Raw genomic sequence first — 22,945 nt, 5'->3', positions numbered from 1 at the left:
TCTTCTCTGCTTCAGTCTTCACTGAGAGACAGTCAGTGGAGGAAAAAGCTAAGGAGGATCTGAAGGAAGGAAGGTGATTATAGGAGATCAGAGAGGGCCTTCCAAGAAAGGGAGACAAAATAGGTAAATGTAAATGCCTTTAGAAGTAAAAATGAATAAGGATTGTTTGTGGAATTATGAGAGGAAAGACTAAAGTCAAAGATACATGGGAAATGAGTACTGGAAAATAAAGTGAGTTCAGAGCAGAGTAGGTTTTTGAAAGAATGAAAAAATTCTTGATGCTCTAAGGCAGCACTGTCCAAAAGAACTTCCTACTGTGATGGAAATGTTCCATATTTGTATTGTGCTGTGTGTATGAGCTACTAGCTATACATGGTCCTTGAACACTTGAAATATGACTAGTTTTTTTTAAAAAAAAAAAAAAAGATTTATTCATGAGAGAGAGAGAGAAGAGGCAGAGACACAAGCAGAGGGAGAAGCAGGCTCCTCGCAGGGAGCCCAACTTTTATTTTTTTAATTTTGAATTTTAATTAAATTTGATAATTACCACCTCTGGGTAGTAACTACCGTATGGGCAGCATAGCTCTCAGGAATAGGTAGGCATTTACAGTTTTTGATCAGATATGTGACCTACTGAAAATGTTGATTAAAGTTGACATGGAAGGAAAAGTATTTTGATCAGTATTCAAAATGCATCCTCTCTTAGAAAATGCATCTATAACTAATAAAAGTTCGGTAAAACTGTTTTGTAACTTTATCTCCTGTTTTTTTTTTTAATAGGGGCTACGATTTATCCAACTGAAAAATCCTTGGAGTCATTTACGTTGGAAAGGAAGATATAGTGAAAATGATGTAAAAAACTGGACCCCAGAGTTACAAAAATATTTAAACTTTGATCCTCGCACAGCTCAGAAAATAGACAATGGTAAATATATCTTCTTAATTTTAATACCATACAATCTTTAAATAACACACTGTAACAATACGAAATGTACCTAACTGAAGTCATTTATCATTAAGACATTTTATAGATTAACAGACATCTAATTTTCAGGAATATTTTGGATTTCATGGGATGATCTCTGCCAGTATTATGATGTGATTTATTTGAGTTGGAATCCAGGTCTTTTTAAAGAATCAACATGTATTCACAGGTAACTTACTTTCATATTTCAGAATATACTTTATAGTAGTCTCCACTTTTTTCACATGAGGTATAAGGATTAATTTATGAAGACTAGCATTCTCTTTGTCATGCCCACAGGTGACTAACCATGTAATAGTTATTTGTTTATATGCTCTCTTCGTTATGCCAAAAAAATTTTAAGCAATAAAACAAAAATCCTGATAACTTAATTGTATTGGAAACACAAAACTTTGAAAAAATAGTGTTTTAGCTCAATGAGAAATTTAATTACTACTTTCTTTGTTGACTTTATCTTTTAGTACTTGGGATGCTAAGCAAGGACCTGTGAAAGATGCCTATAGCCTGGCCAACAACCCCCAGTACAAACTGGAGGTGCAGTGTCCACAAGGGGGCGCTGCCGTTTGGGTTTTGCTTAGTAGACACATAACCGACAAGGTACTGATCCCTTCTTATATATCCCATACAGAAACGTTAAAAAATATTAGACCAAGATATGTAATTCGGTCATCAGCCTGTTTCATTTATATAGGTGCTTGAAAATAAGTGTTGCATTACGTAAATGAATATTTCCCCTAAGGACGTTTATATACTTAAAATTTTGAAGAAAAACGTGAATTTTTGCTTGTCATTGAGGATTTTGAGGTTGATTATGTATGCTTTAGGTCTTAAGAATATTAACATTATTAGAGGCACCTAGGTGGCTCAGTCAGTTAAGTGTCTGCCTTCAGCTTCTTTGAAGGGTCCTGGGATTGAGCCCCATATCAAGTTCCCTGCTCCATGGGGAGCATGCTTCTCCCTCTCCCTCTGCCTGCCACTCCCCATGTGTGTGCGTGCTCTCTCGCTCTCTCTCTCTCTCTCTCTGTCAAATAAATAAAATCTTAAAAAAAAAAAAAAATATTGGGACGCCTCAGTGGCTCAGCAGTTGAGTGTGTCTGCCTTTGGCTCAGGGTGTGATACCAAAGTCCCTTGGGATCAAGTCCCACATTGGGCTCCCTGCATGGAGCCTGCTTCTCCCTCTACCTGTGTCTCTGCCTCTCTCTGTGTGTGTCTCTCATGAATAAACAAATAAAATCTTTTTTTAAAAATTAACATTAAAATACTCTGAAGGGGGTTTGGAAATGTTAAATCATTAGACCTGATTCCGTAAAGGGTGACCATAATCTTAATAGCCTCAGAGTCTTATTTAATATATTATTTAATACAATGTGGGCATCCATTAAAATGAGTCTAATTCAGAAAAGTATTTTTTAAGTAGCTGAAATGCTCTTAAAATTAGAATTTTTTCCTCTACTTAAGAGCATTTTGAGCCCATTTTCCTAACTCCATTGGATTCTTTGTACTTTCAGGATGATTTTGCAAATAATCGAGAATTTATCACAATGGTTGTATACAAAACTGATGGAAAAAAAGTTTATTACCCAGGTATGTTTACTAGATAGACATTCAAACAAACATTAAGATTTTTATTTGCCTGATTAAAATGTCATTTCATGTAGATAATATGCAGAAATAATGCTGATAGACTAATAAACACCATTGGAACAGACGTATTGGTATTCACGCTACTTTTATGTTTTGTTTTGATTTGTTTCTAATATAGAGATTTCAGGTACTTGGAATCCCTATATTCTTGGATATTGCTGTCAGAGTAGTATTTCTAAAATTTAAATCCTATCTTTTTTTCTGATCAAAAATTCTCTGGTTTTCCATGGACTCCTGGCTAAAATCTCAGTTCTTTGGCATGGTTTGTTAGACTTTTGGTATCCTGACCTTAAACTTCCTGTTGCCTTTTATCTCAGGCCCATCCTTTCATATACACTCAGTGAGGTACTGGCTACTCCAGGAACACACTATGCCCCTGCTTCCCTTCTTTTCATACAGTTTTTTCTCCCATGTGTCTCTATCTTCCCTGTTCTCTACCCACTTATTCCTTTTACTCTATTCTGTGTAATAAACATGGTTAAGGGATCCCTGGGTGGCGCAGCGGTTTGGCGCCTGCCTTTGGCCTAGGGCACGATCCTGGAGACCCGGGATCGAATCCCACATCAGGCTCCCAGTGCATGGAGCCTGCTTCTCCCTCTGCCTATGTCTCTGCCTCTCTCTCTCTCTCTTTCTCTCTCTGTGACTATCATAAATAAATTTAAAAATTTAAAATAAATAAATAAATAAATAAACATGGTTAAGATTCAGCTTATATGTTATTTCCTCTCTGATACACTTTCTGCCAGGTAAAGTGTATCTTTCCCTCTGCAGGGCTCCTGAGGCATTTAACATACTGTATTGAAACCACTTTGCTTTCACGTGAAAAAAAAGTTTATGACATACTAAGTGATAGGAACAATTAGTTTATGTTCTTGTTGGAGAGATAGATAAGAAAAATACCAGATAGTGATATGTGAGTAAAGAAATAAATTAGAAAAATAAATAAATAAATTAGGTCATGTGTTAGTGACTGGTTTTTGGTTGGGTGACCCTTGGATGGCTTCTTTGAGAAGGGTTACATTGGAACTCTGAGTGAGAAAAGGAATCAGTCATGCAAACAAATAGAAGGAAAAGCATTACAGGCGGAGGGAAGAACAAGTGCAAGGACTCTAAAATGAGAAAAAGAGTATTTCTTAGAAAAAAGGCCAAGAGGCCTGGGGTGGTAAAGTATGAAGAGGTCAGAGAGGGTGTGCAGGCTCAGATTACATGATGTTCTGTAAGCCACACGAAGGGTTTGGATTTTGTTCTAAGTGTGACAGGAAATCTTGGAGAGCCTTGATCAAGAAAATGACATGATATAAATTTCTTTTAAAGAACATTCTTTGTAGAATATATTGGAGAGGGGGGAAAATGGAAGCAGAGAACCAAATTAGTGATTTTATTTGAGAAAGAATTTAGCATAGGAGTAGAGTGGAGATGATGCGGAGAGGACAGACGGGTTTCAGTAGGGTTTTCAGGACTTGAGTTGATATAGGGGGCAAAGAGGAATCAAGGTTGATTTCTGGTTTTTTGGCTCAGTTCATAAAAAGTTGCTGTAACATTTATTGAGATGGAATAAGAGCTGGTGGCAGGCAAAGGAGCAATTTTGTTGTGAAATAAAACCAAAAGCTAATTTTCGGTTTTGTTACATTTCAGATACCTGTTAGATACCCAAGTGTAGAAAATAAGGAAGCAATTGTATTTTTGAGTAGAGTTCTGAGATATGGTTAAGATTATAGATACAAATTGAAGAATCAGGGGTATATAGATACCTTTTGAAGATAGGACTGTATACATTGCCAGTGGAGAGAATTGTAGGTACAAAGATGAACACCCAGGACCTGACCCTTGGAATCAGGCATCTTAATGTTGACAGAGGGAAAGTTACTGTAGAAAAAGTAGAACAAAATACCTGAGGAAATAGAGTAAGGTTTTACATGACACGAGGGAAGACTTTCATGAAGGAAAGAGTGGGCAACTGGATCTGTTGCTATTTCAGAGGTAAGATTAGGTTAGAAAAGAAACGATTGGACTTAGCATCCTGGCAGTCATTATTGACCTTAACAAGAACAGAATTAGTGGAGAGGTGGGCTTAGAAGCCCAAGTGGAGTGGACTGAGGAGAGAGTGAGAGGTAAGAAAGCAGTTATTGACAGTTCTTTAAGAAGGCACAAAGAAAGTGGTTCAGTCTTGTTTCATTTAATCAAAGAAAAACATAGTATTTATTACCCCCATTACACTGGTGGGGGATATGGGTGGGACAGCCCTGATACTTGTCGGTTGATATCCCTTGATATCCCAAAATGAGCATGGCACATAGTATTCTAAGGATTAAAGTTAAATTAGCCAGATTTTCCATTTTTCATATATTGGCTACTATACAATAAAAAACCCACAAATATTATGAGTATATATTCCTAGCATTAAGATGTTTAAATGGGTTTTGAATTTCAAAAATATTTCTGTTACCCTTTTTATTTGGATTTTTTTAAAAAAAAAAAACAATGCTGTCACATATAATGATACTGCCTTTTCAAGAAAAAAATAGTTTCTGGTTTATAGTTTTATTTTCATCATAACACTCTGAGGTGAATTTAAAAAACACTCTTACATCATTCCCCATTTACCAGAGTAAACTGAGACGCAGGTTAGAAACCTTGTCCAAAATCACAGATATGCCCCCCTTCTTTTTCTCTTCATACTGGATCACACCACTCTAAACATTAGAGACCTATTATCTGTTTGAAATACTAAAACGTTTAGTTTTTCCAATCAATTACATTATAAATATTCAGTATTCCTAAGTAAGCTAAGTGATACAGCACTGACTTTATTAAATGACATATAGTAATTAACATGCATGAAAAGATTTTATTGTATTGACTTTGATGAGACATCAGAGAATATATCAGGTAGCATTGTTTGTGATAGAAAAATATTAGAAATATCTGTCAGATTGTATAACTAATGGGGGTATAAATAAATCATATTTATATGATAGAATATTATACAGGCAGTGTTAAAAGGAATAAACCATCTCTATATAGAACAACATGAATCTTAAACATGTTGAGTGAAAAATGAAAGGTTTAAACTAAGACATGTGCTATCCTTTTTTTTTTTTTTTTTTTTAGCTCTATCCCCGTAGAAATAACATTTGTTTTTAGGAATGTGTGTGTGTTAAAGTCTGAAAAGATGCCCATTAATCCATCAGAGTGAAGCAGAATAAGACTAAGCGTAGTGTTTAAAAGGGACTTTGTTTTATAAAGAAGCTAAAATGACCCAAAAAATTGTTAATTTAGTTCTGAATGGTGGGGTGTTTAGATATATTTTTATATACCTCTTTGTGTCTAAAAAAATTTCCCCAAAATTAAAAAAACCAGTCTACTTTAAAATCCTCTGTTGGAGAAAATGTAACATAAGCTAATAGGAATTATCTTATACCTCATTGAATGTATTCCAAAAGATTGCATTTATTTATTAGAGATTACTTAAAATTTTAAATTGTTTAATTATAAAGTTTTAAGTTGAAATTTTTAGGACTGTTATATTTTAAAGATAGAATCAAGGGGGGAGGGATGTCCATCTATTTAATTTTTTTCCTATCATGAACAATAATACTTTAAATTTAAAAACTACAGGAACTAAATTTAGTGTCCTTTTCTGTAAACCTACTTATTTGTAGGTGACCCGCCTCCATACATTGATGGCATTCGAATTAACAGCCCTCATTATTTGACTAAGATAAAGCTGACCACACCTGGGACCCATACCTTTACATTAGTGGTTTCTCAGTATGAAAAACAGAATACAATCCATTATACTGTCCGGGTGAGTAAACAAACCAACATACAGCAGCAGAATATAAGAGTACAAAGTATATAATGTGCTCTGCTTCATAAGTGAGATTAGGTATAGAAAAAAACTTATATCTGAAAATTGATCTCTGTAAATGTTTGTATGTTTATCAATTCAGTATTAAATTATGATACTTCTTGCAGAAAGTAATGCTTTGAAAAGTAATGTTTTTATTTTGAATGTTATACTGAACGAACATCATAGTTTTCAGAGCAAGCAGTTAAGAACTCCTTTCGCCTTTGTAATAATTTGACTTAAAAAACACAACTTTGAACTTAGTGAAAGGAAATCAGTTGCCTGTAAACATACTGCTCTCACATAGCTGCGCAGATTTTTTTGTTTGGTTGGTGGGTTTGGGGGAGGGAGGAAGGTTATTGTAATTTTGTTCCGCATAGGGTTTTTTCCCAATACATCAGTAAGGAAGCTCGATGAGAATAGATTTTTAGGGATATTAGGGTACTGCTTCTACCCCTTTATTCCTTCAATGCAGAAATCAAGGCCTAGGGAGTTTGCCCTGAGTCATACATAGTAGCAGAGAAAGCCAGGACAAGAACCCTAGCTACTCAATTCCCAGTTCACTAAACCTGTGTACAGAATAATGACTTTTATATGTGCCAACTGATTTTTCAGTCTTCCAGTATATTCTTTTATCACTTTGCTGTTTTTATAAGTATAAACTTTATCAGTACAATAAATTTTTTTTTCAATCTAGGTATATTCAGCCTGCAGCTTTACTTTTTCAAAGATTCCTTCACCGTACACCTTATCAAAACAGGTAAGAGAATCCTTTCTCTGGGTCATAATCTCAGAGAACTTTTTGAATTCTTTGCCTTTTTCTCCTTTTCTTATTTTATTCTTCACATTTAACAATATTTTACAAAATAAAAACGTTCTGGACTTGACAGTAATACAAAGGAAATGTAAGTGGTCTCCAATCTGGGTTGGAATACAAGATCTTCACTGAACAACATATAGTGATTCTGTGGAAAGAAATAAAGTTCAAAGAAAGAAGATTATGCAAACTTTAGTCATTAGGGAAGGGTTCATCATGTAGATGAATCTTTATAGTAGACTGAGAGACTGTTTTTGCAGGGTGGGCTAGATGTGTAGAGGGAAATTTGAGGGAGAATTTTTGGCTCCCTTGTCAAATATTAATTAATTGATTTATTGCTGGGCTCTTTATTCTGTTTGTTTATATGTCTGATTTTATACTGTGTCGTATTGTTTTGATGAGTATAGCTTGAAATCAGGAAGTGTGTTATCTACTGCTTTTTCTTTCTCAGGATTTCTTTGGCTACTCAGGGTCTTCTGTGGTTTTATGTAAATTTTAAGAGTGTTTTTTCTACTTGTGTTTTTAAAAAAAGTCATTGGAATCCTGATAGGGATTGGACTTAATTTATAGATGGCTTTTGATGTATTGACATTTTAACAGTATTAACTGTTTTGGTACATGAACATGGGACACCTTTCCACTTATTCTGTTACCTTCAATTTCTTTTATTAGTGTGTAATAATAGTTTTGAGATGACAGCCCTTTTACCCCCTTATATTATTCCTAAGTATCTTATTGTTTTTGATGTTACTATAAATGGGATTGGTTTTTTCAGAAAATTCGTTAACATAGAAATGCTACTGTACTGCATTTGTTGATTAGATCTAACAGTTTTTTTTTAGTCTCTTTAGGTTTTTCTATATATAAAATCATGTCGTCTCTAAATAGAGACAATTTTACTTCTGACTTTCCATTTCCTTTTTTTTTTTACTTTCCAGTTCTGATACATTTTCTCTTTCTTGTGTGATTGCATTAGCTAGGATAGGAGTGGTGAAAGTGGACTTCCTTGTCTTGTTCCTGATCTGAGAGAAGAAGCTTTCAACCTTTCATCATTGTGTATGATGTTAACTATGAGCTTGTCACATGTGGCCTTTATTACGTTGAAATATGTTCCTTCTGTGCCTCATTTCTTAGGGAAGAGTTTTATCATGAATGGATGTCGAATTTTGCCAGATGCTTTTTCTGCATTTGTTGAGATGATTTTAAGATTCTTTTCATTTGGTCTGTTGTGACATACCACACTGGACTGATAAGCATATGTTGAACCATCCTTGAATCTCTGGGGATGTCAGTTATACTTCATAAAGCTTCCTTAAGGATTGTTCTGCCTTCCTTGTGTGACAGTTCATAGATCTCCATTTTTATAGGGTTAGTGGAGTAGTATTTGGTTTTTTGGTGATATTGTATTTACCTGATTTTTTGTGATCCTTGATTTTTATGTTTGTAAATCTGTACATTTGGGTAATCAGGCTCCTTTACCAGACTTTTCAGCTTTGCTGTGGCAGGGACAGTTTTCCACTAGTTAGCTTAGTTTGGGTTTCTGGGTGTGTCTGCTGGTGTTGTCCTTGGGCAGATGGGGGACCTGCCGTGATGGTCTGTTTTTGGGCAAGGTAACTGTTAGAATTCTAAGGATGGGATGATGGTTGGGTCACTAGCTGAGAATAGTTGAGTATGACTGCTAGCTTGGCCCCTACCCAAATGAGGCTAGAACAGGCTGCATAGTGGCTTAGATTCTCTGGTCAGGCTTACTACACGGTCAGGACATGGTACTGTAGTCAGTAGTAGGTGGAGCTATGAATTCGTTTCCCTGTGTTGGTGGGGCAATAGGACAGGACCCAGGAATAATGCAGCTCATTGTGTGGGGACTTGAACTGAATTTCCTAATCAGGTGAGACCACTGGTTTTGCTCTGCAGATGGGGCAAACCCACAAGCCATGCTCGTTGTTAAAAGTGCTATCAGCAGGGCATTTAGGTTATGCAGCTTCCCACATGCTCTGGTTAGGTTCCCTGGTCAGACAGGCTGAAGGCTGTATTCAGTTATGAGTGGGCCCACAAATCAGATGCCCTGCCTGGGCTCAGCAGGAGAAGCATCTCTTTGTTGTCTTAACACAAGCCCGCCTACACCCTAAATTCCGAAACCAAACAGGGCCACTGGCTTTACTCTGCAAACTGTTGGTTCTGCCTGCCTCTTGGCTAAAGCACCACTAGCGTGCACAGCAGCCAGTAGTTGACCCCCTTCTGGTCAGGTGGGGCTGGAAGGCACTCTCCATAGCAGTTGGGGCTGACTCAGCTCCTTGTCTGTGTGTAGGCAATCCAAGCTATAGGGCTGGCAAAACTCATTTGAGTGTCCGAATCAGGCAGGTCTGTACCCCACCAAGTTCCCTGGTCAGAGCGTGTTCTGAACTTGGTTCTGCGGATAAGCAAAGCCACTGGTTGGGATTACTACTTGGACACCACAGGTATGAATTCAGTCTGCTGCGGTCCATGCCGAGGGGGTTGGTGCAAACCCCACCCCCTTCTCTGCCCCAGATTCCCCTGCAATCCTCATTATGTGAGGTCAGGGTAGGGGCTTCTGCAAAGCAAGCCCACAAGTCTTGGGGGTGGGGGGGTAGCTGGTTTGTCCTCTGGAAGAATGAGCAGCTCAGGGAAGACCTCTCCACCCGGTGCTGTGCTGGCCTGGAGACAATGCAGTGAACATGTAGCTACTTTTCTTTTCCTTCTAATACAATCTGTCTTGGTCTCTGTGGTACAGAGGCTGCTTCTGCCTCATTCCCATGTTGAGGATTTTCTCAGTCGTATCCTCTTCTTGAATTGCTATTAGCTATACTCGTGAAGGGAAACAAAGCAGGAGGAACTTTTATTGCCATCTTGGTGACATCATTCCCTTTTTAAAGTCTTTAAAGTAGAATTGGAGAATGGGAAGTTTGTTAATACAAAAACTTTGTTTTATTAGATTAATGGGAAGTGGAGTGGCCAGAGTGCTGGAGGATGTGGAAATTTCCAAGAAACTCACAAAAATAACCCCATCTACCAATTCCATATAGAAAAGACTGGGCCATTACTGATTGAGCTAAGAGGACCAAGGTTTGTGATTAAGTAACTTTCTTAGTATCATTAAAAATGAGTTTAGTAGGATAGGGTTTTGAAACACACCTATGCACATACGGGCACTTGATTAATGAGAAACATGGCATTGCAGAGGAGTGGAGAAAGGGTAGTCTGATGAATGAATGTGCTTCAATAATTGAATATCCCATGCACCAAAAAGGCAAGTCTAAAAACCTCTTGTAGTTGGGTTACTAATAAAGAAAATATCTTAATGACTTCAGGATAAAGAAAAATTTAAGACACATTGATTGTAAATATGCAACGTTTGTTTAAAAAAAAAAGTCAGCAATTTAAAAAATAAAAGCTCGACTAGGTGTGTCATAAGAGGAACAATCCAAAATGACTAATAAACCGTTGTAACAACCCAAGTGTTCATCAGTGGCATTGAGTCATAGAGTCCTGCACAACAATTAAAATAAGTAACTACCCACAGCATGATGGATAAGTCTTAAAAACAATGCTGAGCAGAAGCCATACACAACATCAACTGTACGATTCCACTTCTATAAAGTGATGAGCAGGCAAAATGAAACTATTATATAAAGATGCACACTTAAGTTGTCAGATCATATAAAAGCAAGAACGTTGGGGAGTAAGTGAAATAGGTGAAGGGGATTAAGAGGTACAAACTGCATAAAATAAGTCAGAAGGATGAAAAGTACAACAGAGAATATAGTCAATAATGCGACGTATGGTTACTAGGTTACTACACTCACTGGGGGAGCATGAAGTAGAGAACTGTCAGATAATTTGTACACACCTGAAACTAATATAACATTGTATGTCAATATATATTTTTTTTTAAGGACAAGAAAGTGTTAAATGTTAGCTGTGTGGGGACAGGAGCTGTAATGAGAAAGGCACATACGGGGACTTCTATGGTGCCGAGGGGTTGATCTAGGTAGTGATAACCCATGCGTTCACAAGTTATTTAGGCTGTATATTGTATGTACATTGTGTTTTGTGTTTCATTTCTTAAAAAGGTTTAAACAATAAAATTAGTACTAACAAACTAGGCTTAATTTTGCCTCTTTACAAACTATTTCAAAAACTAATAATCCTTTAGATACAGTTAAGCTATTTTTCTAGTTTGATAGGTGAAATAAGGTATCTGGTTGTTCTTTTGTAGTCAATTTGTACATAGACTGAAGTATTTGATAATGTGTGTCTTTGGCTATTCACATCTTTTACCCATTTTTCTCTTGGAATTGTCATGGTTTTCTTAACTATAATATAGCATGAATAAGGATCTGTATCACATTTTTACAAGTATTTTTCCCAGATCATAATTTTTTTTTCACAGAGAAAAATTTTCATTTTAAAGTAAGTTCAGGTTTGTTTTGCTATGGGCATGAAATCATACCCCAATATCAAATTTTTACCGTTTTTTTTTTTCTAGTTCTTTTTGTGGTATCTATATAGAATGGTATTTTTATAACAATTTAAGTTCTTTTTTCTTAATTTGTCACCTCATCACCATTTAAATAATTCTTCCTTTCCCTACTGATTTGGAATGTCATGTCTACTGTAATATGCTAATTACTTCTGTAGATTCAGATTTTTCAGGGCTTTCTCCTTCCACTTTTTCTGCAAAGACAGTTTTTTTTTTTTTTCATTTAAATTTAGCAGTATTCTCTTAGAGCCTGTGGTAAAAATACAGTTTCTTCTAAAGTAAGTTTAATGCTAATCTTCTTCAATTTAAAAATATAAATGATGTCTTGTAGAATTAAAGTAAAAATAGCATGTGTTTCAGAGGGGTTTCCTCCTCCTAAAACTTTAGAAAGCATATATATCTGCATTTTAGGTGTGTATTTGAGACTACTTAATAACAGTAATTGTTTCTTTTTATTGCTAGGCAATATAGTGTTGGATTTGAGGTTGTAACGGTGTCCATGGTGGGAGATCCCGGTCCCCATGGCTTTCAGAGGAAATCTAGTGGTGACTATAGGTAAATGTTTTCATTTTAACTGTATCTAATTTATACTTTACTTTTTGTGGCATCATCTTCTGTAAACTTTGTTCTCATTCTTCCCCCCTCTGCATATAGGTGTGGGTTTTGCTACTTGGAATTAGAAAATATACCTGCTGGGATCTATAATATCATTCCTAGTACTTTTTTGCCTAAACAAGAAGGACCTTTTTTCTTGGACTTCAATAGTATTATCCCCATCAAGACAACACAACTTCAGTGATGCAGCTTTCGGCATTTACTGGATTTTTATACTTACCAACATCAGCTCTTCGAATAAGAACAGAAATTGTCAGGACACAAACAGAACAGAATATTCTAAAAATGTTACAGTGGGATCTGGTGCTCAGGTCACTGTGTTTAGAATTATATATAGTCAGAATTACTCTAAATCACGCAGAAGTACTGTTTACATGGTTTTGTGTGTATAAGGAGTTGGTTTGCATTCAGGGGCCACATTGCATAAACTGTGGAGGATTAAAGGCTAGACTCAGCACTCCGTGATGCTTTTGCTAAAAGAGAACGGAGACCAGATGAGGGACATGACGTACCCCTCACTGGGTGGAACAGTAGGCTGGAATAATATTCTGAAATATTTAGATTTGTCTTTTGGCAGAGCATGTTGTAAGTTAAACCTGCTTGTGTTGTGACTCTACTGTACATCTTGGGCAGCTAATTACCAAATGAATCATGTCACCGTAACAGATTTTAATTGTGTTATGATTTTTGATGTTTGTTGCCCAGGTGTCATGAAAGAATAAAGCTTTAAGAAATATTTTAAAACTTAGTCAACAATGAAGGTTGTTGAACTTAGGTACCTGTTTCCCATTAACTCCTGTAAAGAGAACAGATATATTCATGATTGCAATTATTTTTTACCAGGCTGAATGAAGGTAGTGATCTGAGACTCTGAAGATACTACAATTTAGTTTGTCTTTTAAAAATTGCTCTTATGGTAACACTGAAGATACAATTGAAAAATATGTTCATTGAGGTTGTATTTAGAGAAACTGCCAAGATACCACTGCCATGTATAAATTCCCAGTTTACATAGAAATCCATCAGAAATGCTCAGAATTTTAAACATCTGAAAATAAGGTGGAATTTTTCATCGTCTCTACTTTATAATTATCACAACTTATTTTGTATTTCTACTATCTTTAATTGAAATAAAATCTTTATACTTACGGAAACTGCATAGTTTAACCTAGAGATTTTTAAAGGGCTTCATCTAGTATGTTCCATCTAAAAACTCATTATTTACATGACAGGCTTCAACAGGCCTGTTTTATATTCAGAATACTGATTCCACTTTGGTAAATACTTGGTTTCAATTTTAGGTGGATTAATTTTCTATGACCCTTTAAAGAAAAATTTAAACATACAATTAGAACCTTTAATGGAGACCTGCATATGAACAATTTAATACTGAATTCATCTGTACCACCCTACCTGGAGCTCTACTATAAGATCAGTTTTGGCTGGACCAAGATAGGAAAAAAAAATGTCAACTAGATACACACTAGAATCAGCTGGGGAAGCTTAAAAAGTTCAGTATGCGGGGATCCCTGGGTGGCTCAGCGGTTTAGCGCCTGCCTTTGGCCCAGGGCGCGATCCTGGAGACCCGGGATCTAGTCCCATGTCGGGCTCCCGGCATGGAGCCTGCTTCTCCCTCCTCCTGTGTCTCTGCCTCTATATCTATCATAAATAAATAAAATCTTAAAAAAGTTCAGTATGCAAGTGTACCCCAAATTAATTATACTGGGCTCTAGAGTTATAATAGCAGAGAGCAACAGTATTCTTTAAGCTTCCCCAGAGATTCCAGTGCAGCAGAGGTTGGGAAGCATTCCTACATAATCACCTTGTCTTCATTTTCCTAATGCTGTGTCTCCTTACTGCCCAGCTTTAGTAGCAGCAGCAGAATTCTAACTCAAACCTTGATTAGTAGGATGCAGGACCTTAAGTGGAAATTAAGACAGTTGACCACTGCATTCCATGTTCTTCCTTGTGGCAAGAAGGTTGCCTAGAATGGAAGATTGAGGGTTTATTTGAAGACACAGAAAAGTAAACATTTTCTTAGGCCATTTTTATTACACTCAAGGAATTAAGACAAGTACAAAATAACCTTGTAATTAGGATACTGTATCAGTCGTTAAAAAAGGAGAAAACACTACAGTATGAAGAGATTTACAAATGACTAAAATATACAAGTTGTATCAGAATTAACAGACAACTTGAAATGGGGTTGCTTTTCTTTTAGAAATCCTATTTTTTTAAACAAAAGGACAAATAAAATACAGTGCTCTAAATATATGTAACCATGAAAACATGAAAGAAAAGCAATCTTAACACATACTATTAGCATAACAGACTTCATTGCTTCTATTTAACAGCCTGTGCCAACACATGCCTACTCCCTTTCCTATCTTTAAAGAAACAGTTCCCTCTAAGAAATACTAATGCAGCATTACCCTTAAATAATTTTTTAAAGTCACAACCTACAGAGAAATTGACACCTTGTCAAATCTAGATATAAACAATGGCAACCATTCTTTACATGCACTTCTCTTAAGAGTTAAGTCCCTTGGCTGGTAGGATAAGGTTTATGCTATAGACTCTTCTCCCCCACAGCCACAAATCACCACCTATGGTATGTCCCTGCTACCCTCCATCCCTCCCATCCCCATGTTGGCATTCACTTCCCCCCCCCCCCAAAAAAAAGTGCAGTTCATGGTAACCTTTATAGAAAATGGTTCTAATGGGTATCCCAGTCTATACGCTTTTTTTAAAAAGCCCCTTCTGAATACCAGAGGTGATGAAAATGAATCATGTTCTTGGAATTTTTGTAAGCCTTCGCTGGGTCAAAAAGGGGTGTTCTGATTTTCATTCTTGTGTGCATTCATTTAGATCCCCTGGGATATAAAGGAGAGAACATCTCCATTTTCCCAATCTGAGGATAAGAGAAGGGAAAGAGAAGCAAGCTGTCGACCCCGGTTTGGCTCAGCTTCCCAGCCCCTTTCCTGGCTCGGGTTCTTTCACAGGAACTAGTTATTGCTTCCATAACACTGTTACAGGTAATATTCCACAGAGGCTGTGACCCTGGTCACAGTCCACTGCAACAACGCCTCCACTCTGAAAAACCAGCCCAAGAGCTCTTCCCAGAAGGAAACTCTTCAGCCCTCAAGGTCACAACTTCATTAGTGCAGTTTACAGTAAACGCTTAAGATTTGGCATATATTAAATGATTATTGGCACAATGTTCTCCATACAGCTTCGTGTATAAATACTGCTATGCACTTGGGCCAGGGCTTCGGATGGATCAGCCAATCTGCACCATTTTTATGTCAGCAATAATCCCATCTCTTCCTTTTGAGCACTGGAGAGAGAGCTGCTTCATCCTGTTCTCCAAGGCCTGGCCCTCGCGGGAGGTGTTGCTTTGGCTCTTGCCACTGCTGTTGCTGAGACCTCGATTGTTGTTGGCTTTGTCGCTTGTTTTATTCTCTGCTCCTTCTGCCCTGTCTCCTAGAGAGATGTAAAGGAGATTAAGTACATACTGACAATTCCAAGAACCACCTGAGCCCAAGGCAACTCAGCCCTCCAGAATCTCCCAGGGTTGTCCAACTGTGCCTGTCACAGAGCATTCTCCATCACATGACTACATATTGCTTTTACTGGTCAAGGCATTTTATATATCCCTTATCTTTAGAGAGGATTGGTCAGACCCTAACTAACAGCCAGGAAACAAACCTCTAGCACATGCTTGTCAAGAGGGCTATTAGCGAAGACAGAACCCAAGCTGCACTTTGAGGAAGTGTTCGGAAGCAGAGCCAAGCAGAGCCCCCCCAAAACAGCAGCCAGCATCTCTGTGGTCAACACAATGCACATTTGCAGGGGTCCAGGGATGCAGCACCGGAGTGCCGAGACCTGGCAAAGGTCTAGAGCAGCACGGAAAGCTGGCTCCCGAGGCAGCGAGGCATCTGGCAAAGGCACTACTGCTGAGAGGGTGGTCACTCACCTCGTTCTACCTCACATTCGGGGGATGAGGCTCCACTGCATTCACTGCGAGGGCCCAATACCGGGAACATCATCCCAAACTCTGACAGAGACACAGGGCTGGGCAGATCCAAGCTGCCAGGCCTCACGACTGCAGGGAACTGGTCAGGCATCTCAGATGGGCTTGTTGGCCCTGAACTAAAGCTGGATACAGACTGGGTTTCCGAGTCATCTTCAGACACGAAGTTGCTGCAGTTATCATCTTCAAAGGCCTCGGAGGCCACTAGGAGGAGAGACAATACCAGTCGTAGGTTCTGACGGAGAACAACCTAGTTCCTGAAACCCCTCTAGATGTGTGCACTGCTGGCTGGCAGCTGGATGCGGCCTGGAGACCACAGAATCCTTGCCACCGTGGGCACCTAAGAAAAGGACCCTGACCCTCCCAAGCCTGCATGGCCAGACTGCCAACTTCAAAGGGAAGCAGTTGGACCCCATGGATATCCCGTGTCCTTAAAATAACCTCCTAACTTCTGCCCTAGAAGTCAGTGTCAACTACTTCAATACACTACCTAAAGGTGGAGGATGAATCTGCCCCAGAACAGGGGCTTTTCTCCGCCCCAGGTCCCCAGGTAGATCCACATGTACAGAAAGAGAGTGGCCCTTTGTGATGCACACTAAACAAAGCCAGTCAGCCGTAACAGCTGCTCCCATGCAGCAGAAGCAGGAGCTACAAAAAGAAATGGTCCTGTGTGGAGTAACTGTTGGGATTCTGTGATCTTCCAGGCAGCTTCTGATCACATAAAAGACAGCGTGTATCACCATTTGCTGCAAAAGGACAAAATTCCTTTAAAATGCTCTAAACTTGGGCCTCATTTTGTGGATCAGAATAACCAAGGTTCAGAGGACAGATCATTCTTGTGATTTGAAAGCCACATTCACCTTTCACTGTTTTCCCCTCAGCCTGCATACAATCCTGCTTTTTAGACCTTTCCTATTCTCTTTTTCCCTCCTCCCTATCTTTAAAAACAGCAGTGGTTGGGGGGGGGGGGGGGGAATACAGCAGTAGCATCCCCTAGAGGACTACCATAAATGAAAATTACTGAAATGCTGAGCTCAGAAAACAGGCTCATATCTGAACTCAGATCCTGTCTCCACTAATTGCTGTGTAGCCTTCCTCAGCCTCTCTGAGCTTCATGTTCTCCTCCATATGAGAAGATGCGTAGTAGAGTACCTCACACATTACTGATGATCAGATTTTCCTTTCCGTTGGACCTGGCTTAAACATTTGTTTACTGAATTTTAAAACTCCCGAAGAAGGACCTCCTTGAGAGCACCAATAAGGATTATTCCACAGAAAACGGAAGGAAGTGTGCAAAGACAGTGCTGGAAGTTTTCTTAATCTAAAGGGAAAACTGGACTATTTTCTTTCACCATATGCAAAAATAAACTCCAAATAGATTAAAGACCTAAATGTGAGACCTGAAACCATAAAAACCCTAGAGAAGAACACAGGCAATAATGTCTCTGACATCAGTCGTAGCAGTTTTTGAGATAGGCCTCCTGAGGCAAGGAAAATGAAAGCAATAAACTATTGGGACTACGTCAAAGAGCTTCTGCACAGTGAAGGAAAACATATCCAATATTAAGGGAATTTATACAAGTCAACCCACACCCAAAAAAACCCAAATAATCCAGTTAAGAAATGGGCAGAAGACATGCACAGACATCATCTCTCCAAAGGCATCCAGATGGCCAACAGACACCTAAAGATCAACATCACTCATCATCAGGGAAAAGCAAATCAAAACCACAATGAGATATCACCTCACCCCTGTCAGAATAGCTAAAATAAAAAACACAAGAAAACAGGTGTTGGTGAGGATGTGGAGAAAAAGGAACCCTCCTGCACTGTTGTGGGAATGCAAACTGGCACAGCCTTTGTGGAAAACAGTCTGGAGTTTCCTCAAAAAGTTAAAAATACAACTATCCTATGATTCAGGAAGTGCAGTACTGGGTATTTACCCAGAAAAATACAAAAACTAATTCAAAGGGATACATGCACCCCTATGTTTATAGCAGCATTATTTACTTACAATAGCCAAGGTATCAGTAGCCCAAGTGTCTACACCAATGGATGGGGGGTGGGTGTAGAATATTACTCAGCCATCAAAAAGATTGAAATCTTGCCACTGGCAATGGCATGGATGGAGCAAAAGGGTATAATGCTAAGCGAAATCAGTCAAAGACAAATACCGTATGATTCACTCAGATGTGGAATTTAAGAAATAAATGAGCAAAGAAAAAAAAAAAAACAAGAAACAGACTTAACTACAGAGAATTGATGGTTACCAGAGGGGAGGGGGCAGAGGGATGGAGGAAATAGGGGATGGGAATTCAAGAGTATACTTATCATGGTGAAAAAAGTAAAATGATAAAAGTGGGGGGCACACCAAATTTGTCGATCAGTTTCCCACGGGGTCGCCCTGGGGGAAAAAAGGTCTCCGTGGTTCGATACCAGTGAGGGCCACCATTTTCAGACTTTCTGGGTGCCTACATTATTTCATTTAATCCCAACCTCCCTTCTACACAGTGGATACCAGGTACTCATACTCCCTACTTTACAGGTAAAGAAACAGAGTTGAGCCCTTGCCCACATCATGTACTACGGGGGAGCCAGGATTTGAATCAAATCAAAGTGCACGGGGGCCTATTAGGCAACTCTCCCTTCCTGCAGTACTGCTCAGAGCCCTGAACGTTCTAACACATACTCTGAATGTCAGAGAGCGTGAAAGTGTCACGTTTTCCAAACTCATCCACCACAGAAGCCTGACTCTGAGAACACTCAGTAGCACCTCGATGAATACGGTGTCCCGCAAAATGTGGGAAGCCGTGAGAAAGAGCCAAGTCTCCGGCCTGCCAACTCTGAGGCGCTTCCATACAGGCGAGACAGCTCTGGAAGCAGACCACACAAGCTACGGCGGCATCTCGCCCTTGCGCATGAGCCCCCAACTCACCGGAAACGGCATCTGGCTCAGGCTTGCTCCCTGACAGGTCCTCCACCGACGTGCTGCTGCCCTCGGCCCCCACGCCGCAGCCCCGGGGCCCCATGGCGCTGGAGCGCCGCCGCTCGTGGATCTCGTCTGAGATCATCTCCAGGTTCTTCAGGGCCGTCTTGTACTCGCCTTTCGCCAGGGCCAGTTTGGCCTGCAGGTCATCCACAGTCTTCTTCAGTTGCTGCTCAGGAGAAGAGGAGGCTCAGTAAGTGGAGGCAGCCACTCCCGGCCTGGAGAGGCTTTTGAATGACAGGTTCAAGCCCATTTTCTGCCCGTCACTCATCTCCAAAATTACCCAAGATGTGACCGATGGCCTGATTTCTCTCATCTAGCTATCCACACACCAGATAAAACAGCAGTCCCCACCAGGTGACAAACTCGAGCTAAGAACCAGAAACTACCACTGGCGGAATAAAGCCCCCAGAGAAACAGTAAGCGGTGTCTAACTCACACCGGTCCCACTTTCTGGTCATTTGGTCCCTCGTACTGGGGTTCTCGAACTTGCATTAGAATCCCCTGGAGGCCTTTTTAAAACACAGATGGCTGGGCTCCACCTGCAGTCTGTGTTTGGGGTGGGGCTTAGGAACCTGCACTTCCCGGGTGATGACGACACTGGTCCTAGGAGCCCTAGGAGCCACTGCCCGGGGACAGTACAGAAAGTGGCTGGGCGGCAGATTCAGAGCACTACAGAGGCCACTGAAGACCCAACCAAGGCCATTTGAGGCCTGAAAACTCAGTAAAGAATGTGTTTCTCTCTCCATTCACCTCTTATACCAATATGCCAGTAGAAAGTCCACTACCACATAAAAGTGGGGCTTTGAGTGCAGAAAAGTCAACAGCAAAGCCAAAGAACGCCACACATACCTCAAGCTGCACGTAGTACTTTGCCTTGAGTTCAAAATAAGGCCTGTGGAAGACACAAAACAGTGAGGGTGAGAATACGATGACCCCAACAGACACCACTAGCTAGGGCTGGCAGGCCAACTGTCCAGGATTTCGTCAACTCTGACAAGGCCAGGAGATGAAGATGATACTCGCAGATGGACACAGGTGCCAGTCAGAGCTGCTCAAAGGGCCCACTCAAGACCTATGGGACCCACACATGTGAACACTCATCCTGGGGCCCTTAAACCTTGATTCACTTTCCTCTGTAGGAGGCTCTTCAGGACCATCCAGGGCGTGCCCAGCAGCTAAGGAAGCCCAGAGCCCCTTCTCCTAAGGAGGAGGCTGTCTCCTTCAGAGTAAAGAATAGACAAGGCTGGGGTTGCCTGGGTGGCTCAGTCAGTTAAGCCTCTGCCTTTGGCTCAGGTCATGATCCCAGGATCCTGGGATGGACACCCATGTCAGGCTCCCTGCTCGGTGGGGAGCCTGCTTCTCCCCTCCCTCCCTCTCTGCCTACTTGTACACTCTCGCTTGCTCTTGCTCTCTCACTTGCTCTCTGTCAAATAAATAATATCTTAAAAAAAAAATAGACAAGGCTGGAGAAGGGACTGCCTCAACACACACCCTCCTCTGCTGGGGTCACTGGAGAAGGGAGAAGCATTATTCCTCCCTCACCAAAAGGATGGAGGCTCAGAGAGGTCCTCTTGCATTCTGTCCATGAGTGTCAGTCTGCAGACCCAGCCAGGTCATGGGCAAGAGAGAGGACAAAGGCCAACATTCTACTAGCCCCCAGGTTCTGGGTCAAAAGACCCTGGCTCTTTTTTGGAACTTTGGTGTCAAGCGTTAAGAGTAGACAGTGCTTTATTCTTGAGCTGTTCACTCCCTGGGAAGCTCTTTGGCTTGGAGGCCCAGCAACTGTAAGTGAAGCAGGGGGCTTGTCCCTAACATCATTCCTATATAAAAATATACAGCAGCAGTGAAAAAAGCTTGCAAAAACCTCCATTAAAGCCAGTCTTGCACCATTTCATCAGATCCGGGTCCAGAGAGAATGTGTGCTGTGCACTCAGCTCATCCCCATGATGCTGACAGGTAAAGTCAAGGACAACGCTCGCCCACGCCGCCCACCAGAGCCAGCAGCACGGAGTGTCCCAAAGCCCAGCCCCGGCCTCCAGCCAACGAGCCACGCAATGGCTTGCTTTTGAAATTCCTTTTTCTGTGTCTCCCAGGTCAGTCACGGCTGGTCACTTCCTGCCTCTGGGGGTTACTGAGAACGTGGGGGGCTCTGATGAGGCGGGTCCCTGAGTGTGCGGCACACAAAAGGTGGAGAAGATGCGCAAGAGAAGGACACTCGCCCCTGGCCCCAGGGCCCCATGCGCCCGACTCACTTGGACTTGTTGATGGCTCTCTTGAGTTTCTTCTCCAGCTGCCGCATGCGGCCCATGGCCGCGTTGTACCGGGCCGCTGTCTCCTTGTGCACCAGCTCGCTCCTCGTCTTGGTCTGCTCCGCCTCCATGACCTTCAAACGACAGCAGACGTCAGCCTGGCCAGACAGTCCCTTGTTGGGGTATTTCTTCTATCATTTTTTTTTTTTTAAAGAGGAAATCTGTGGACAAACTAAGATTCAACTAAATCCCAAACAGAAGAGGACCACTTTTCTCTGTTAACCTGTTTTGGAAAGTCTGGTCAAGCGAGATGAAACAGCCAGACTGGCCGTGGCCTTGCCTGAGTAACAAAAGGAAAAGCAAAAATCACAGAGAAATGAAGCATTCTCTGATTTAATCGATGTCCACCTCATGCTGCTCAGGCCTCCCGGCCCTTAACAGCCGATGTGGGCTCCTCGGCCCTTGGCTTGGCACGGGGGTGTCAGGCACGCAAACAGACCAACGGCACCACAGGGACATCCAGGAACAGGGAGACCTAGCACCACTGGGCACGACCGCGTCAGAATGGCAAGGCGATCGCAACGTCAGCTGGTTGGCCCTTTCCCAAATATCCTGCATCAGCCAGGGACACAAAAGAATCCGGGATCCAGAAAGGGCAACCTTCACATTTACACAAATGAATATCAGGTCATCCAGATCAGATTCTGGGGGTCACAGACATGCATGAGACCAGGGGACGAGTCAGCGTTCTGGCAGGAAATTCTAGTGGCGATGTCTCATTGAGCCTGTGGATAAAAATCATTTTACAACAAACAATCGGGGGTTGTCGATGGTCAAAAACAAGGCTGCTGAAAGGTGCATCCCTTGATGGATGAAAATGATGGTCCTTTCGTCCGTTACATAAAGAAAGCAGCAGAACAAAGCCTGTTGTATAAAACAGACAGTACTACAGATGATTCTGACCCTAGAAATGAAGATGAACTGCATCCCATGGAGATGGATTTCATGACTGATTGCCCCGTAAATACTGACCCATTCCGCAAGTTTACAATCTCATTTCAGTCATTCCTGATTTTCTATACACGAGCTTCTCCTTTGAAATATAACATCTTACTAGTTTCTTCCTTAATTAGGGAGTTAAAGAACTATGTTCAACGTTTTATGTTTATCGGTTACACTTGTACCTTTTAAGAACATACATATCTTAGCAAAGGCTTCAATGCTTGAGATACTCTTAATTTAACAGAATTAAAACCATTCAA

General features: G+C 40.5%; 2 protein-coding genes across 4 annotated transcripts in view; one reads left to right on the top strand and one right to left on the bottom strand.

Moving 5' to 3' along the window:
- CAPN7 (calpain 7) overlaps nt 1–13,566 on the top strand; it is a 41,492-nt gene extending 27,926 nt beyond the window's left edge. Inside the window, exons 13-21 of one of the 2 annotated variants that reach the window (XM_041734648.1) lie at nt 781–925; nt 1,055–1,154; nt 1,447–1,582; nt 2,494–2,569; nt 6,292–6,437; nt 7,177–7,239; nt 10,250–10,380; nt 12,260–12,352; nt 12,452–13,566. In XM_041734648.1, coding sequence (XP_041590582.1) covers nt 781–925; nt 1,055–1,154; nt 1,447–1,582; nt 2,494–2,569; nt 6,292–6,437; nt 7,177–7,239; nt 10,250–10,380; nt 12,260–12,352; nt 12,452–12,596 — 1,035 coding nt within the window. In that variant the 3' untranslated portion in view covers nt 12,597–13,566. The remainder of the gene's footprint in view (nt 1–780; nt 926–1,054; nt 1,155–1,446; nt 1,583–2,493; nt 2,570–6,291; nt 6,438–7,176; nt 7,240–10,249; nt 10,381–12,259; nt 12,353–12,451) is intronic. The other variant, XM_041734649.1, reaches the window with a different exon arrangement.
- Nucleotides 13,567–14,444: 878 nt separating this feature from the next.
- The window catches only part of SH3BP5 (SH3 domain binding protein 5), a 76,845-nt gene continuing 68,344 nt past the window's right edge, over nt 14,445–22,945 (bottom strand). For both annotated transcript variants that reach the window (XM_041734651.1, XM_041734650.1), the window contains exons 5-9: nt 21,687–21,817; nt 20,284–20,326; nt 19,381–19,600; nt 16,389–16,649; nt 14,445–15,895 (exon numbers count right to left, since the gene is read on the bottom strand). In XM_041734651.1, coding sequence (XP_041590585.1) covers nt 15,693–15,895; nt 16,389–16,649; nt 19,381–19,600; nt 20,284–20,326; nt 21,687–21,817 — 858 coding nt within the window. In that variant the 3' untranslated portion in view covers nt 14,445–15,692. The remainder of the gene's footprint in view (nt 15,896–16,388; nt 16,650–19,380; nt 19,601–20,283; nt 20,327–21,686; nt 21,818–22,945) is intronic.

The sequence above is a fragment of the Vulpes lagopus genome, chromosome 19 (genome assembly GCF_018345385.1).
Source record: "Vulpes lagopus strain Blue_001 chromosome 19, ASM1834538v1, whole genome shotgun sequence".
NCBI classification, from domain to species: domain Eukaryota; kingdom Metazoa; phylum Chordata; class Mammalia; order Carnivora; family Canidae; genus Vulpes; species Vulpes lagopus.
The sequence above is the reverse complement of the archived record's forward strand: the minus strand, read 5'-3'. Positions and strand labels throughout refer to the sequence as shown.